The 14,943-nt window shown below is 43.6% G+C and overlaps 1 protein-coding gene across 1 annotated transcript; it reads left to right on the forward strand.

Moving 5' to 3' along the window:
* Nucleotides 1-9,220: 9,220 nt before the first annotated feature.
* On the forward strand, nucleotides 9,221-11,982 carry tbxta (T-box transcription factor Ta). The gene is made up of 8 exons (XM_061760699.1): nucleotides 9,221-9,468; nucleotides 9,637-9,901; nucleotides 9,999-10,133; nucleotides 10,222-10,283; nucleotides 10,879-10,940; nucleotides 11,024-11,197; nucleotides 11,277-11,403; nucleotides 11,468-11,982. Exons 1-8 carry the CDS (start codon nucleotides 9,281-9,283, stop codon nucleotides 11,730-11,732), a joined length of 1,278 nt encoding a protein of 425 aa, XP_061616683.1. The 5' UTR covers nucleotides 9,221-9,280; the 3' UTR covers nucleotides 11,733-11,982.
* Nucleotides 11,983-14,943: the final 2,961 nt, after the last annotated feature.

A 14,943-nucleotide genomic window follows, 5' to 3' on the forward strand; every position in this document is an offset into this window, starting at 1 on the left:
ATAAATAACATAGAATAATACCAAAAAAAACCAACAAAATCTATCTACAGTGGATATCAAAAGTCTACACACCCCAGTTTAAATGGCAGGTTTTTCTGGTATACAAATAATGAGCCAAAGATAAATCCATTCTAAACTTCATGTGACCTATGACTTGTACAACTCAACTGGGTAAACAAAACTTTTCAAGAGGGCAAATCAAAAGGAACAACTGCAATAATGTGGTTGCACATGTGTGCACACCCTCTTATAACTGGGGCTGTGGCTGTGAATCAGAATCGATCGGTCACATTCAAACTCATGTTAAATGGGAGTCAGCATATACATGCCAGCGTTTAAAGTCCCTCAGATTAACCCTCCAAAAAAGTTCATTTGTTTGAGTGAAAACAGCGATGAACAGCTGAACTTTGTTTGATGTTAATTAGAAACACAATCTGCTTCCCTTTAACATGCGTTTGAATGCGATTGGTTCAATCCGAACACAGCCACATCCCCAGTGCCAAGAGGGTGTGCACACTTGTGCAACCACATTATCTCAGTTGTTTATTTGTACTGCTTTCTCAGCCCGGACTTGGCTTGCCAGAGTGTGAGTGGATGGTTTAAAAAGAGCAGAAGAAGAAAAAGGAAGCGGCTGTGAGGAGCCAGTCCAAGATGAAGGGGCAGCAGAAGAAAAGGGGCAATTACCGCTCCTTTCTTATGGAAATGATAATGAAGTGGGGATGCGGGCTCCCTCGGGTGAGAGGGGCCGGGAGGTGAGGGGGGGGGGGGGGACAATAGAGGGCCGCGGGCAGGTTGAGCGTCACCGTGTAAACTGCTTCCTGTTAGAGGATGCCGTTTAAGGCCCTGACTTTTACTAACAGGCCATCTCCAGGCCTCCACTACAAAGAGGCGTCCGTCCATCAAAGCTGCGGCCGACCGTTGGCCGCGCGTCTGCCGAGAACGCCGCGTCGTCCCGTCGCCTTTTCCCGGGACGGACGGAGGGCCCGGTGGCCGAGCGCAAACACGGAGTTATTCCGAAATCAGCAGAACACGGGAGTCCGAATGTCGACAAAAGCAATGCTAGTCTTCCAACTTATGAGGAAGCTTCAATCTTACTAATACATTTTTCTTATCTATATTATCTATACCAGCGCCTTTTCAATGTTTTTACACCAAGTACCACCCAAAACTATACCCAATGAAAGTGAACTCTCATCACTGATTTCAACAATGTTAGACAATTCAAAAACAAATTGAACATTATTAGGAGTAATTTATATTGACTATATTGGACAACCAAATTCGCTCAACTGACTTAACTTTTTCTCACAAAATATTATTTTAAAAAATACATCATAATACTATGTCAGTCAACAGCCAACTATGCTAAGCTCATTTTATTTTTATGAAACAATAATAATAATAATAATAATAATAACAAAAGAATAGTTCAAATTTGAACTGGAAAAAAATGGTGGTTAAAACAAATGATGACACTGTAGTGTAATTTAAAATGCATTTATATTTATATGTTCCAATGCATAATATTTGCACTTTTTCATCAATAATTGTAATATCATATATTTTGACATTTTATTTTAAAAATTCTAAATGTTCAATCCTCATCATTAGGTTTTAAAAAAAAAAAATGACACCAAAAATATATTTAGTGTGAATCATTTTTTTCATCGTTATCAGTAGCCCTTTCATCACCGATTGGCTGGGAGACGTCACATGGTTTCATCGTGTGTGCTTACCAAATTTGGCTTCCTTGAAAGCGTTATTCATTTCGTTCTGTTTTACTCACGTGATGCACACATTCTAATGAAGTGTACTTGAACAGAAGGGGGCAGTAACACAGGGCCCGTAGGTGGGGACGGTGGGTCTTATGGGGGGGGGGGGGGGGGGATGATTCATCTATTGTCTTTTAATGAGAGCCTTTGATGTGCCCCCACTGTTTGCTATTTGTACACCTGGGACCCTGTGCCTGCATTCACATTGGCTGTGGGGGGTGCGAGGGGGACCACTCGCCATATTCCAGGTAACACTTTTCAATCAGCTGGCGTGGGAAGGCAGTAAAAGCAGGTCGGCCCCCTTTGTTTACCTCCTCCGCTTTACGGTGCGGTGCGCGGCCCCCCCCGCCCCCACCCCCTTCCCTTCCCTTCACTCCACCCCACCCGTCCCTCATCCTCAAACATCCCAAATCTTCCTTGCTACGGCCCTGGCAGGCGCCGGCTGCCTCTCTGGGGCAGTTTCACCCATCCACGCAAAATTTGGTGGACATGTCTATCATAGTAGGACGCACGAAAAACTCTTAAGAAACCATGTCCGAAATTGAACAGGAAGTCAGCCGTTTTGGTGTGATGCGAAGATGTTTGATGATGATTTCGAGGAGTTTCGGAAAGTTTGTAAAAAAATTAGCTCCCGACACCAGTTTTAACGATAGACACAGAATTTGGTGGACATGTTTATCATAACCCGACACACGAAAAAGTCTCAAGAGAGCAGGTCTGAAGTTGAACAGGAAATCGGCCATTTTGGTTTGAAGCAGATCAGACGGGAAGACGTTTGGCCTTGCTTATTTTGAAGATTTTTGGAAAGCTAGAAATTTTATTTTTTTTTGTGCCTCCGACACCATGTTTTACTGACGTACACGAAATTGGGTGGACATATGGATCATGACCGGTGGCACGAAAAAGTCTCAAGGACCCATGCCTGAACTTGAACAGGAAGTCAGCCATTTTGAGCAATTTCCCTTGTATTTTGCCAAACACCTACAAGAGATTTTTCATTTTTTATTGCTCCTCAAGGTAGGAAAAGGGGGTTCCCCGGTTACAGCTCATTGTCCCGGCGAGTCGAGGCGACGGCGTCTTGCGTGAAACATCTCCTCATTTTAATTGTGCATTTCCAGAAGTGAGGAAGTGTCGCCGGAGGTGGCGGCTCTCAAGTCACACGTCCTGTGAGCAAATAACATCGGCCGCCCGGCGGCGCCTTCATCATGCCATCCTTTAACACTTACTGTTTGTCGGTGCAAAGTGGCCTTTTGATCCCCCTCGGCCCCGCCCCCCCGTCCCCCCCACCCTCCAACCCCATTCACCCAAGCCCACCACCACCACTCCTTACTGGTGAGATGATATAAAAGTCTACTCGTGATTAATATCTGCTAATATTTGCCCATGTCTTCCTTGGACCCTCGCGTCATGCGGGCCTCCGAAGTGTGATCTCATCGTGCTCGGTTGCAGATGTGTGTGTGTGTGCGCGCACACATGACGGAGAGGGGGGGGGTCTGCAGCGGTGTGTGTGGGGGGGGGGGGGGGTTAACTGTGTTTTCTCACACACTGGTGTCTGCTGACTTCAGCTGCTCATATTTACATCAGGCAACAGCAACAGGGTGAATAACAGAGGCTAAAACACACCTGCAAAAAAAAAAAAAATAAATGGCAGTAAAAAAATAAAAATACATCAACTTTTATTCTATTACTTCGACGGTGATCTCATAAAGCAAGTACAACCTGGAAAAATCTCCCACCGTAATGACTAACATTCAAAGACAGTAGGTATGTTAATAAATGTTTATTACAAAAATATTAATTTATAGAACTCATTCGACTAACTTGGTATTTTCTTCTTTTAATTATATATATTTTAAAACAATTTAAAAAATTCTTTCTCATTGAGCCATTAACATATTTGGTGTACAAAAAAAAAGAAAAATGAATAAACTTATATAAACAAAATATAATGTTTGAGGTATATTAAAGACTGTTAAATATATATTACTATGCTCGCAATTTATAATAGTAAATATATCTTCTGTCCTTTTAAGATAATTATCAGAGATTTATTTGCTGGTTGTAGCACTTCCCTATTTGTTTCTATGGTATGCCAAAAATGTTCATGGGTCAATGTGACCCATGTTTAAGTCATAAAAAAAGATTAATTAACACAAATATTTTACGTACATTTATCATTAAATGGAGAAGAAGAAGAAACTATCTAAAAAAAAAAACAAGGTAACCAGACAAGTTTGATCCTATTTCTTTTACATTTGTAAAATACTTTTGCATTCTTGGACTTTAACATGGGTCAATTTGACCCGCTTTTTACAGCGTTGTCAACGTCACTTATCGTATATTCATTTGTTTTGAGTGATAATTCAAATTGCACGTTGATGCTTTGACATGAGACTTTTTCCCCAGCAGTGCCAAAAAAAAAAAAAAAAAAAAAAAAAGCAGAGGCCGGCGACGTTAGCATGCCAAAGGTCCCGAGGGTCCCACCGCAGGGACCCCGAGATGCGGGCCGGTGGGGGCCGGCGTTGGGTGGCGGGGGGCTAATTACTGAACCCACTAATTCTTTTTATCCCTTTCAAAGGAGAGGTAAGTTTAGATTTCCTGAACTTGAAGTGGAAACGCAAAAGCGACAGACGAAAGCTCGGGGGGCTCAATCCGCATCGAGCTCGGTGTGTGCGTGTGTGTGTGTGTGTGTGTGTGTTGTGAGAAGTGAGCACAGAGTGTTTGGCTTTCTGTTTTGGGCCCCTTTTCTCTAAATCACAGTAAACAATGTCATTAAAGCACAGACCAAAAAAAAAAAGGTAAAAACATTGCAGCGTAAGACATTTGAATAATAATAATAAAAATACTGCATTTTGCAATTTAATAAAAGATTTTTTTTTACAATAAAATATTTTGCTAATACTTTGGTAGTACTAAATGTATTTAAAAATAAATACATTTTGGTAACATTTTCATTGTATTTAATACAATGTAAAAAAAATAATAATAATACTAAATTCTGTTAACATTTGCATTTGTATTGACTACATATTTTATAAAATAAAAAAATGATCGTATTTAATACAACAATAATTTTCACACTACTATGATTAAAATAGTACCAATATGACTGTACATAATTTGGGCATAATTTGCACTATAATTCAGTAAAGATGATAGCAAGTGTGTGTTTTTAAAAAGTAAAGATGAAATCATGTAAGGGCGTGTGACTGTTGCTGGGGGGGGGAGGCGGACGAGGGTGGCTTCAGTACTTAAAGACATTAGCTACGGCCCTGGAAGCAAGATGAGAATGAAAACTGAAGATTGTTTTGTGCGGCGAGGATCTTTTATACCCGCTGGAGTGGGGATTTTTTTTTGTACCTGTTGTCCGTCTTGAGGGTCCTGACTCATCCCTCTGGCTGTGTTGATTTATTTTGGCCGGCGGAGTCCTCTGGAAAATATGCATGCTTATGAGTGTCTCTTTGTCAAGCACCAGACCTCTGCAATATTTCGCACCCGGGTGCCGCTGTGCCGCCGCTTGGCCGAGCCACGACTCCACGTCGCTTTAACCCTCGCAGTGCCGCCCGCTCACTAAACGTGTGTGAAAGGGAAACCTCCAGGTAACGTTTCCCCAAAACTGCACAACTTTATATGTCACAGTGGCGTACAATAATATTAAATCGTTTTGTTTGGGATGAACACTTAGGCCTACTATCTACTGTATTTTAATGTTGGTTATTGTGCTGGTATTTGGAGTCTAGTCCATTCTAGTACCCGCACTCTTTTACTACGAGGCCACGCTGTTGTAACACGTGTAGAACGTGGTTTGGCATTGTCTTGCTGAAATAAGCAGGGGCGTCCATGAAAAAGACGTTGCTTGGATGGCAGCATATGTTGATGTTGCTTGGATGACGTTGCTTGGATGGCAGCATATGTCTCCAAAACCTGTACGTACCTTTCAGCATTAATGCTGCCTTCACAGATGTGTAAGTTACTCATGCCATTGGCACTAACACAGCTCCATACCATCACAGAAGCTCGCGTTTGAACTATGCGTCCATAACAGTCCGGATGGTTCTTTTCCTCTTTGGCCCGGAGTACACGACGTCCATAATTTCCAAAAACAATCTGAAATGTGCACTCGTCAGACCATAGAACACTTTTCCACTTTGTATCAGTCCATCTTAGATGAGCTCGGGCCCAGAGAAGCCGGCGGCGTTTCTGGGTGTTGTTGATAAATGGCTTTTTCTTTGCATAGTAGAGTTTCAAGTTGCACTTACGGATGTAGCGCCAAACTGCATTTACTGATATTGGTTTTCTGAAGTGTTCCTGAGCCCATGTGGTGATACCCTTTACACATTGATGTCGGTTTTTGATGCAGTGCCGCCTGAGGGATCGAAGGTCACGGCCATTCAATGTTGGTTTTCGGCCTTGTCGCTTACATGCAGTGATTTCTCCAGATTCTCTGAACCTTTTGATGATATTATGGAGCGTAGATGATGAAATCCCTAAATTCCTTGCAAGTGTACGTTGAGGAACATTGTCCTTAAACTGTTCGACTATTTTCTTAGGCACTTGTTCACAAAGAGATGAAGCTCGCCCCCTCTTTGCTTGTGAATGACTGAGTAATTCAGGGACGCTCCTTTTCTACCCAATCATGGCACCCACCTGTTCCCAATTAGCCTGTTCACCTGTGGGACGTTCCAAACAGGTGTTTGATGAGCGTCTCAGTCTTTTTTGCCACCTGTCCCAGCTTTTTTGGAACGTGTTGCAGCCATAAAATTCTAAGTTCATGATTATTTGCTAAAAACTGTCAAGTCAATCAGTTTGAACATTAAATATCTTGTCTTGGTAGTGTGTTCAATTAAATATAGGTTGAACATGATTTGCCAATCATCGTATTCAGTTTTTATTTATGTTTAACACAACGTCCCAACTTCATTGGAATTGGGGTTGCACTTTTTTAGGTGGTTATAGGTCTAAGAAAAAGAAAGGATGTAAAACAATAATGCAACAAGTATGGGACTCTCAGGTACGTGTTTGGCGCTAGTCCAAGAGTCTTTGGAGGGTTACCGCCCTCGGGCCAGGATGTTGTTTTGTCGCTATGGGAACACGTGACTCAGCCTTGACGTATATCGGTAGCTTCCGGAAAGTGTGTGTATGTGTGTGTTCCTATGGTACTTTAACACGTCCTACCTCTCAAGTCACCAAAATAAAAACACACGCAGACGGAGTGCAGGGGTTAAGGGGCTTGGGTGGGGGTTGTTGGGGGGGTAAAAAGAGGATACGGGATGCGAAGGTGTGAGAGGTCCCCTTTACATTTACGGCGTCCGTAGAAGTGGAGGAGGTGGCGCAGTAAAGCGGCAGTCACGCTCCAGAGCCCCCCCCCCCAACTCAATTCCAAGTACAACCACGCAGGAAGACGGGCCGCGTAGCGTGCCATTAAGACGCTATCAACCATATTACAAGGAGCTCAGACAGATGAAAATAATGCGACGTAAAAAGTTACAGTGGTGCTTTGACTTGCGCGTCCGTGACCCAGCTTGCATCTCAAGTTCCTCGTGTGGCGAATCAGTTTTCCCCACTGAAATGCCAAAAACCATCACAATTAGTTTGTTACTTTTTCAAATCAAAGGAAATAGCTCTGTTGTATAAAAACATCATAAAAGATAACAATTACTGTACATACTCGAGTATTTGTGTGTTGGATGTGCGCCTTTAAGGGGCGTGGCCTACTGAGTGGCATCAGGAGCTGTAATGCGGGATGGCCGGTTCGACTGCGTGTGAGCATTTGGGCGTGAGTCGTGGTCTACAGCAGCTTATCAGGATAAAATTGACAATTTAAAATGTTTTTTTTTAAATTAAATTAGGTTGTAATAAAATGGATGCTTGTTGTCACATTTATCATTATTAAGTTGTATATTACCTGAGCCTGTTCTTCCATTTTCTTACACACACACATACAGAGTTAAATATCTCATGCTTTTTATAAAAAATAATTGACGATTATAGTTTATAGCTAAAAAAACAAAACAAAATTCATCACCTTAGAAATTAGAATATGACATAAGGGACAATCGAAATGATATTTCATATAAAAATAAGATAGCAATTGGCCTTTTGAAAGGTATTTTCCTATATGGGTAATTATTCAATGAGATTGACTTTTGACTTGAAATTACTTTTCTATGATATTCTCATCTACTAATGGTGTATTTATGTATGCTAAAAATATATATATTGTGTTAAAATATATGTTTCTGTTACACACATTTGTATTTATTTATATTCATAAAATACAAATAGTTACATGAAAGTGGTTACAAATATATGCAAATTATTATTTTTTTAATTAAAAAAATCATGAATGTTGTTTTTTTTACAGCAGGGGTATCGATAAATTCAAGCTTTATTTATGAAAATGTTGAAAGTAATAATAATAATAATAACAACATAGTTACACATTTGAAAGGATGCAAGCACACCCGTAAAAAAAAATGTAAAAACATGAATTTATTTCGTAATTGATTCGAATTTCGAAAACCCACTGCAGAAGACTGATTGCTAATTTGCATAACACTGAAAACAGTCAAAATACTGCTTTAAACACTTTCTTATCATGTATCTATTATCCTATTATCCCTTATCCTATTTTTACATTTCATAATGCATTTGAATAACATTTATGACATGTTTTTTAAATAATAAATTGAAAACATGCAAATTTCAGAAACTCCCATTTCATGAAATTATCACATAAGTTTATTTATGCTTTTTTTTTTTTTTTTTTTTTTTTTTTTTGTAGTTGTAGCGTCATAACATATCGTAGTAAAAAAAATATACTGGAGGGGAAATGATGGTTTTAAAATGCTGTCTGACTGCCCGGGCGGCCATTTTTTACGACCTTCTATCGCGACTTTTGCGTCATCATCTCTAATATTGCACGTGCGCGTGAGCGAGCCAGGCTGCGGGCCCATTATGCAAATGCGGGCATCACTTGCAGGCCATCCCGGCACGCACACATGCCGCAAGCGGGCCCAAAGCACTAATGGCCCGAGCTCAGTAAACACCCCCTTGCCACCAACGCCCCCCCCCCCCCCCTTGCCCCCCTTTTACTTCTCTCCCATGTGGATTTGAGACAACAAAAGATTAGCACTATTTGCAAATATACAACCGAGTTCAAAGGCAACACTTCCCCTTCCTTTGTCTCTGTAAATACTGCAAGATTCATCCCGATTTCCTGCTATTAACCCCCCAAAATCCGTCAAAAGGCGTCAAATGTTGCGTTTTTGTCAATGGACGGGGGTTGATTATGAAATCGCGGTATTAAAAATTGGGGGAATGTGGCGGTGTGCGGGCGGGTTCGGACACCGTAGGTGGGCTCGCCCTAAGCCACGCCCCCCCCCCCATCCCCGACACCTCCTGCGCGGTCCCGAGGGGCCCTTAAAATCTCGGGGCCCTCGCGAGTGTGCGCAGTCAGTACCTGGGATCTGCTGGGTGTGCGCGGCGTGCGTCGTTCAAGCGGAAATATGAGCTCGTCGTCGAACGCGGACCAGCGCCTGGAGCACCTCCTGAGCGCCGTGGAGAGCGAGTTCCAGAAGGGCAGCGAGAAGGGCGACGCGTCCGAGAGGGATATTAAACTGGCGCTGGAGGACGCCGACTTGTGGAACAAGTTCAAGGAGTTGACCAACGAGATGATCGTCACCAAAACCGGACGGTAGGGGCCCCGCTTTTACGCACGGTCATTTCTCCATCCAAAGCAGTGAACTTACGTCCCAAACTGGGGAAAAACAAAAATAATAAAAAAAAAAAAAAAAAAAAAAGGTTTTAATTCAACACGTTTGGATAATTGCGCGTCTTACCGGTTTTTGGTTCCCCCCCGCAGGCGTATGTTCCCGGTGCTCAGGGCCAGCGTGAGCGGCCTGGACCCCAACGCCATGTACTCGGTTTTGCTGGACTTCGTGGCGGCCGACAACAACCGCTGGAAGTACGTGAACGGCGAGTGGGTGCCCGGCGGCAAGCCGGAGCCGCAAAGCCCCAGCTGCGTCTACATCCACCCGGACTCGCCCAACTTCGGCGCGCACTGGATGAAGGCGCCCGTGTCGTTCAGCAAAGTCAAGCTGTCAAACAAGCTCAACGGCGGGGGGCAGGTAAGGAAGGGGGGCGGGGGGGGGGGGGGGGGGTTTCAGTCAGAAAAGCAACCATTTACGGCCCTGGTTGTGATTTTTTTGATTTTGATTTTTTCAGATTATGCTCAACTCCTTACACAAATACGAGCCCAGGATTCACATCGTGAAGGTGGGCGGCATCCAGAAGATGATCAGCAGCCAGTCTTTCCCGGAGACGCAGTTCATCGCCGTCACCGCTTACCAGAATGAAGAGGTCCGCTAGTAGGAAAGCCTCCTTCAAATTAATCCCCCCCCACCCCCCCCAAAAAAAAAACCAAAAAAAACAAAACTTCTTTTTACAGATTACAGCCCTGAAGATAAAGCACAACCCTTTCGCCAAGGCCTTCCTGGACGCCAAAGAAAGGTAGGACCTGCAGAAAAGTCAGCTCATCCTGTGCCGTGCAAAACGGTCCAATTCCAATTCATTGGTGCAATAATTACATATTCGATTTCATCTATCGACGATCCAATTCCACTTCATTCGTCGGAGAAATCCTTCTTATTTACCACAAAAGAATGCATCTTTGTTCATCTAGCTCATGCCCGCGACGTACCGTGACACGCAGAACAAATTTCATGTTCTTCCGCTAATTAACCTTTATATCCACCCGTCCCCATTCATACAATAGAAAAGTTTGTTTTCAACAAAATTGGGAGTAAATTGAGATTATTATTGAGATCATTACTTCAGTGGATCTCCGCATATTCGCGGTTTGGTTTGGAATTCGCGACATCACCGAAGGACACTTATTGATTTTTATTTGGGGAAAAAAAAAAAAAAATCATGGCAATTATTGTGAGCATCAGTTATTTGCTGATTGTTGCTATTTGCGGAAACCCTCCCGTATATCCTTATTTTTTGGGGGGACATTTTTGACATTAATGTCAAATCCTTGGCTCAATAAAAGGTTGGGTCCACACTTGCTTCAGGCTATGTGAAGGCTCTTCTGTAATTCCAGAAGTGATCACAAGGACCTGCCCGACCACGGCGTCGACAGTCAGCAGTCCGGCTACTCCCAACGTGAGTCTCCCGAAGACCTACTCGGAAAAAATCGGGAAAAACAAACCAGACGAAAGTTAACCCGGTGACGTCTAATCCGACAGTGGGAGGTTGGTTCCTGCCGGGTCAGAGCCCCATCTGCCCCAGCAGCAGCCCGCCGCAGTTCAGCGGCACGGCGGGCCACTCGTCGGGCTCGTACTGCGAGCGCTACTCGGGCCTGAGGAGCCACCGGGCCAGCCCGTACCCCAGCCACTACCCCCACCGCGCCTCCGCTACCAGTAGGACCCTTACCGCCTTCCTACTTTTGAGTTCAAATCCAATTTGGATGACTCGGGTTTTGCGTCCGCCCCCTCACAGACAACTACATGGACAACACCTCTGGTACCCTGGCGCCAGCCCACGACAGCTGGTCCGCCCTCCAGATCCCAAACTCCACAGGCATGGGCACCCTGTCCCACACCACCAACGCCACGTCCAACTCCAGGTGAGTTGGAGTTTTTTTTTTTACAAAATAGCACCAAATGAATGCTCAAATTTCTGATTTTTAGTCAGTACCCCAGTTTGTGGTCCGTGGCGGGCACCACCCTCACCCCGTCGGGCTCGGCGTCGGGGTCCATCCCGGGCGGTCTGACCTCGCAGTTCCTGAGGGGCTCCTCCTACACGGGCCTGACGTCCTCGCTGCCCGTCTCCTCGCCGCCCTCCATGTACGACCCGGGGCTGGGCGAGGTGGGCGTGGGGGTGGGCGACGCGCAGTTCGAGAGCTCCATCGCCCGGCTGACGGCTTCGTGGGCGCCCGTGGCCCAGAGCTACTGAGGCTCGGGACAGTTGTTGTTGTTTTTTCCGCTAACATCCAAGTGTATATTGTTTGTACATAAACTAAATTAACTCGCCGTGATGTTCCATGGAAACGTGCCTTTTCCGATTTAAGTGCCTTCCTCGCGAGTGGGGGAGGGGGGTCCCTTCCCCCCTTGCACATGTACATAACTGTCTATTTGTATTTGAACTCGCTTTGGGTTGTTATTTATGTCATTTAATAATAAATTAAAAACACTGTTTGCTCCAAGCTGTCTTTCATGGTCATTTTACCAGCAGTTGAAGGGGTTAACTGAAATTGGAAAAAGTCTGCAGTAAAGCACTCCACGATGCTGGGATGCCCTAAGGTGGTCAAATGCAATTGTCAAGCGCCGTAGCTTTGAACAAGTGTGAATTTTCTTAATATATAGCTTTAAAATGGTCAATTGTCGAGAGATCACCGAAACTGAAAGAGTATGCATTAAAGTGAATTCTTTCTGACAGGTGGTCTAATTCGTTTATAAGGCACAGCAGCTTTCAAATCTATCCTTTTTGTTAAGATACACGTTCAAAATGGTCAAACGTCGAGAGTCGAAAGAGTCTGCATTTGAGCGCTGTCTTTATGACGGGTGATCTAATACATTTAGGCGCCGTAGCTTTAATAAGTGTCCATTTTGTGAAGATATTCGTGTAAAATTTCAATGACGGCGCAACGACTGAAAATGGAAATTGTCCGCATTAAAGTGCTGGCTTTATGACAGGAGTTTGAAAGCATTTGTTAAGGGCATACCTTTTAAAAGTTCCCACGCGGTTAAGATATTTTGACACCCTTGTTGAAATGGAAAGGGTCCGCATTAAAGCACTTCACGATGGCGGGATGCTCAAAGTTGGTCCAATACAATTGTTAAGACCTGTGCTTTAAAATGTGTCCGTTGTGTTGAGAAAAAAAAGTTAAAAATGGTCAATTGTCAAGAGATCAGTGAAATTGAAAAAGTCTGCATTAAAGTGCAGTCTTTATGACAGGGGCTGTAAAACATTTGGACACCCTTTTGATGTTGTTGAAAGAGTAAGTGATCTCCTATATTTATTTAGCGACGTAGCTTTAAAAAGTTTACATTTTGTTAAGATATGAGTCAAAATATTGTTGGCAATCGAGATCACCGAAAAATGAATGTCTGCATTGAAGTACTACTTACTTTAAACCTTATAATCTGTACTTTATATTGTAATACATTTGTGGAACGGAGTAGCTTCAAAAAGTGTCCACTTACTCCACTCGAAGATATTTTTTTGTATTATATTATTATTTTCTTTTGGGAAAAAATTGAAAGAGTGCGCATTAAAAGACTTTACGATGTTAGGATGCTCTAAGATGGTCTTATCAATTCGTTAAGCACAGTGTCTCCACACTTAATTAAAACACCACTAGACAGTCACTCAGTAGCCACAGTGTTATTAGTTAACATTTTCATAACTAAATGTGAGACTATACAAACGCTAAATTAAATATAGTCATGATTCATAATCACATCGAATAGCCACAGTGACAAACGCATTGCGCAAATACATTTAGTGTGACTGACAGGAGGCGATATGACTCGTCTGTTGAGTGGTCGGGTGCCAAGGGGGGGGCATGATGTCATGGGTGCGATGTGGGTGTCAGGACCTCGCAGGAGGAGGGGCAAGAGGGGGCAGCGGTGATGGAGTGGTACTCACCCAGGTGCAAATGAAGGCTGGAGGGTCACAGGGCCACAGGCAAACAGTAGTGAAGCAGCAATGTGACCTGCAGCTGGCAAGGGGGGAGGACGTAGCATAGCATAGCACATAGCGTAGCGCACCAGACCACACGAAACTGTTCTTTTGGTGATCTGGGTACCAAAAACAAAGGATGTTATGAGAATTTTTGGTGATTCAGAGGTAAAGCCTAAAGTCTACGGAAATTGCTAAGTTTGGTGGCGCTAAAGTCTAATTAAAAAAAAAACAGCTGGTCGTAAACAATGTGGAGTGAAACCAAAGGGGTAGCATAGCATAGCCACGGTGGCCGATGCACTTCGTTAGCGAAATAGCACAGTTCCCCAAGTCACATTTGAACGTTTTCAGAAAATGAGAGAAAATAAAAACAAATGGAACAAAACTCCAGTTGCCATGGTTCAAATTGTACACGGATTACTGTGACCTGGATGACATTGACGTCGGGGGGAGGCGGGGGACATCGGGTCCGAGCGGACCATGTTCCGCTCCCGATCCCCAAACCCGTTGGGTGAGGCACCTGCAGTAAGGAATGCCATCAAGCTGAAAAAGGAGTCCTATGTAGCTATACGCAGAACATATTTTGATATCTTCCATTAAGTTTGAACACAATGTGGAACCTGGGTTATAGAATAACTACTGCTCATAGACTTGATGGTGTCCGAAAACAGATGTACTGTCCCTTTAAGAAGACAATCAACACATTTACTGAGAGCTTTACTTCCATTTAGCTTCATTTTGTACGCTGATGTTTAAGAGCACTTGTCCTGACTTTGTGGGGAGGATGTTTGCTGTTGCTCTTTACTCAGGCTTGCGTTGTAAACATCCATCTGCACTTTAGTCCTCTGTGTGCGCGCGTGTGTTTGAATTGAGGTCTTTGTCCCTTTAAAAAATAAATAAATGATGACCTTTCTCCTCGGTCCTGTGTTGGTCTTCCCTAATTGCCAATTGGGAGTTTGACTTGGAAGCGTGTGTGTTCCAAATATATTTATTTATCGGAGTGTGCCTGACACCCACGTGTGGAGGCCCAACGTAGGCCGGCACATGTTCAGGGTGCGCACCTTTAGTCACGGATCACCGCAAGGCAAATAAATGAATAAATAACACGATTATTCATGTTGTCACATCGACTTTACCTCACGAGTCTGCTAGCTTAATGCGAACAGACAATGCAAACCGACTTGGACGAGCTAACGAAACTAGTATATGTACTGCGCTAGTTATAACCCTTTAGGCACTTGAGCAAGCAGTGCAACGGCAGGCGTAGACAATATAACAATGGTCACAGGCATACATTCTTTATCTTCTGCAAAAAATGACTAACTTTATCGCAGCTTACTGAGTCCCATTCTTTGTGTATGCATTACACTGCCCCCTGGTGGCAGAGGCACGCACATCAGACACACAATGCCCATTGAATGAATGCACGAAATCATGATGCACAAACTGTTCATTAAAGCCAAAGAAAAAGCAAGGTAAAGTG

The sequence above is a fragment of the Phyllopteryx taeniolatus genome, chromosome 21 (assembly GCF_024500385.1).
Source record: "Phyllopteryx taeniolatus isolate TA_2022b chromosome 21, UOR_Ptae_1.2, whole genome shotgun sequence".
Taxonomy (NCBI): domain Eukaryota; kingdom Metazoa; phylum Chordata; class Actinopteri; order Syngnathiformes; family Syngnathidae; genus Phyllopteryx; species Phyllopteryx taeniolatus.

Coding starts and splice junctions, on each gene's coding strand:
- tbxta (XM_061760699.1), top strand. CDS start 9,281: ATGAGCTCGTCGTCGAACGCGGACCAGCGCCTGGAGCACCTCCTGAGC. Junction 9,902..9,998: donor AGCTCAACGGCGGGGGGCAG/GTAAGGAAGGGG, acceptor TGATTTTTTCAG/ATTATGCTCAACTCCTTACA. Junction 10,284..10,878: donor TTCCTGGACGCCAAAGAAAG/GTAGGACCTGCA, acceptor CTGTAATTCCAG/AAGTGATCACAAGGACCTGC.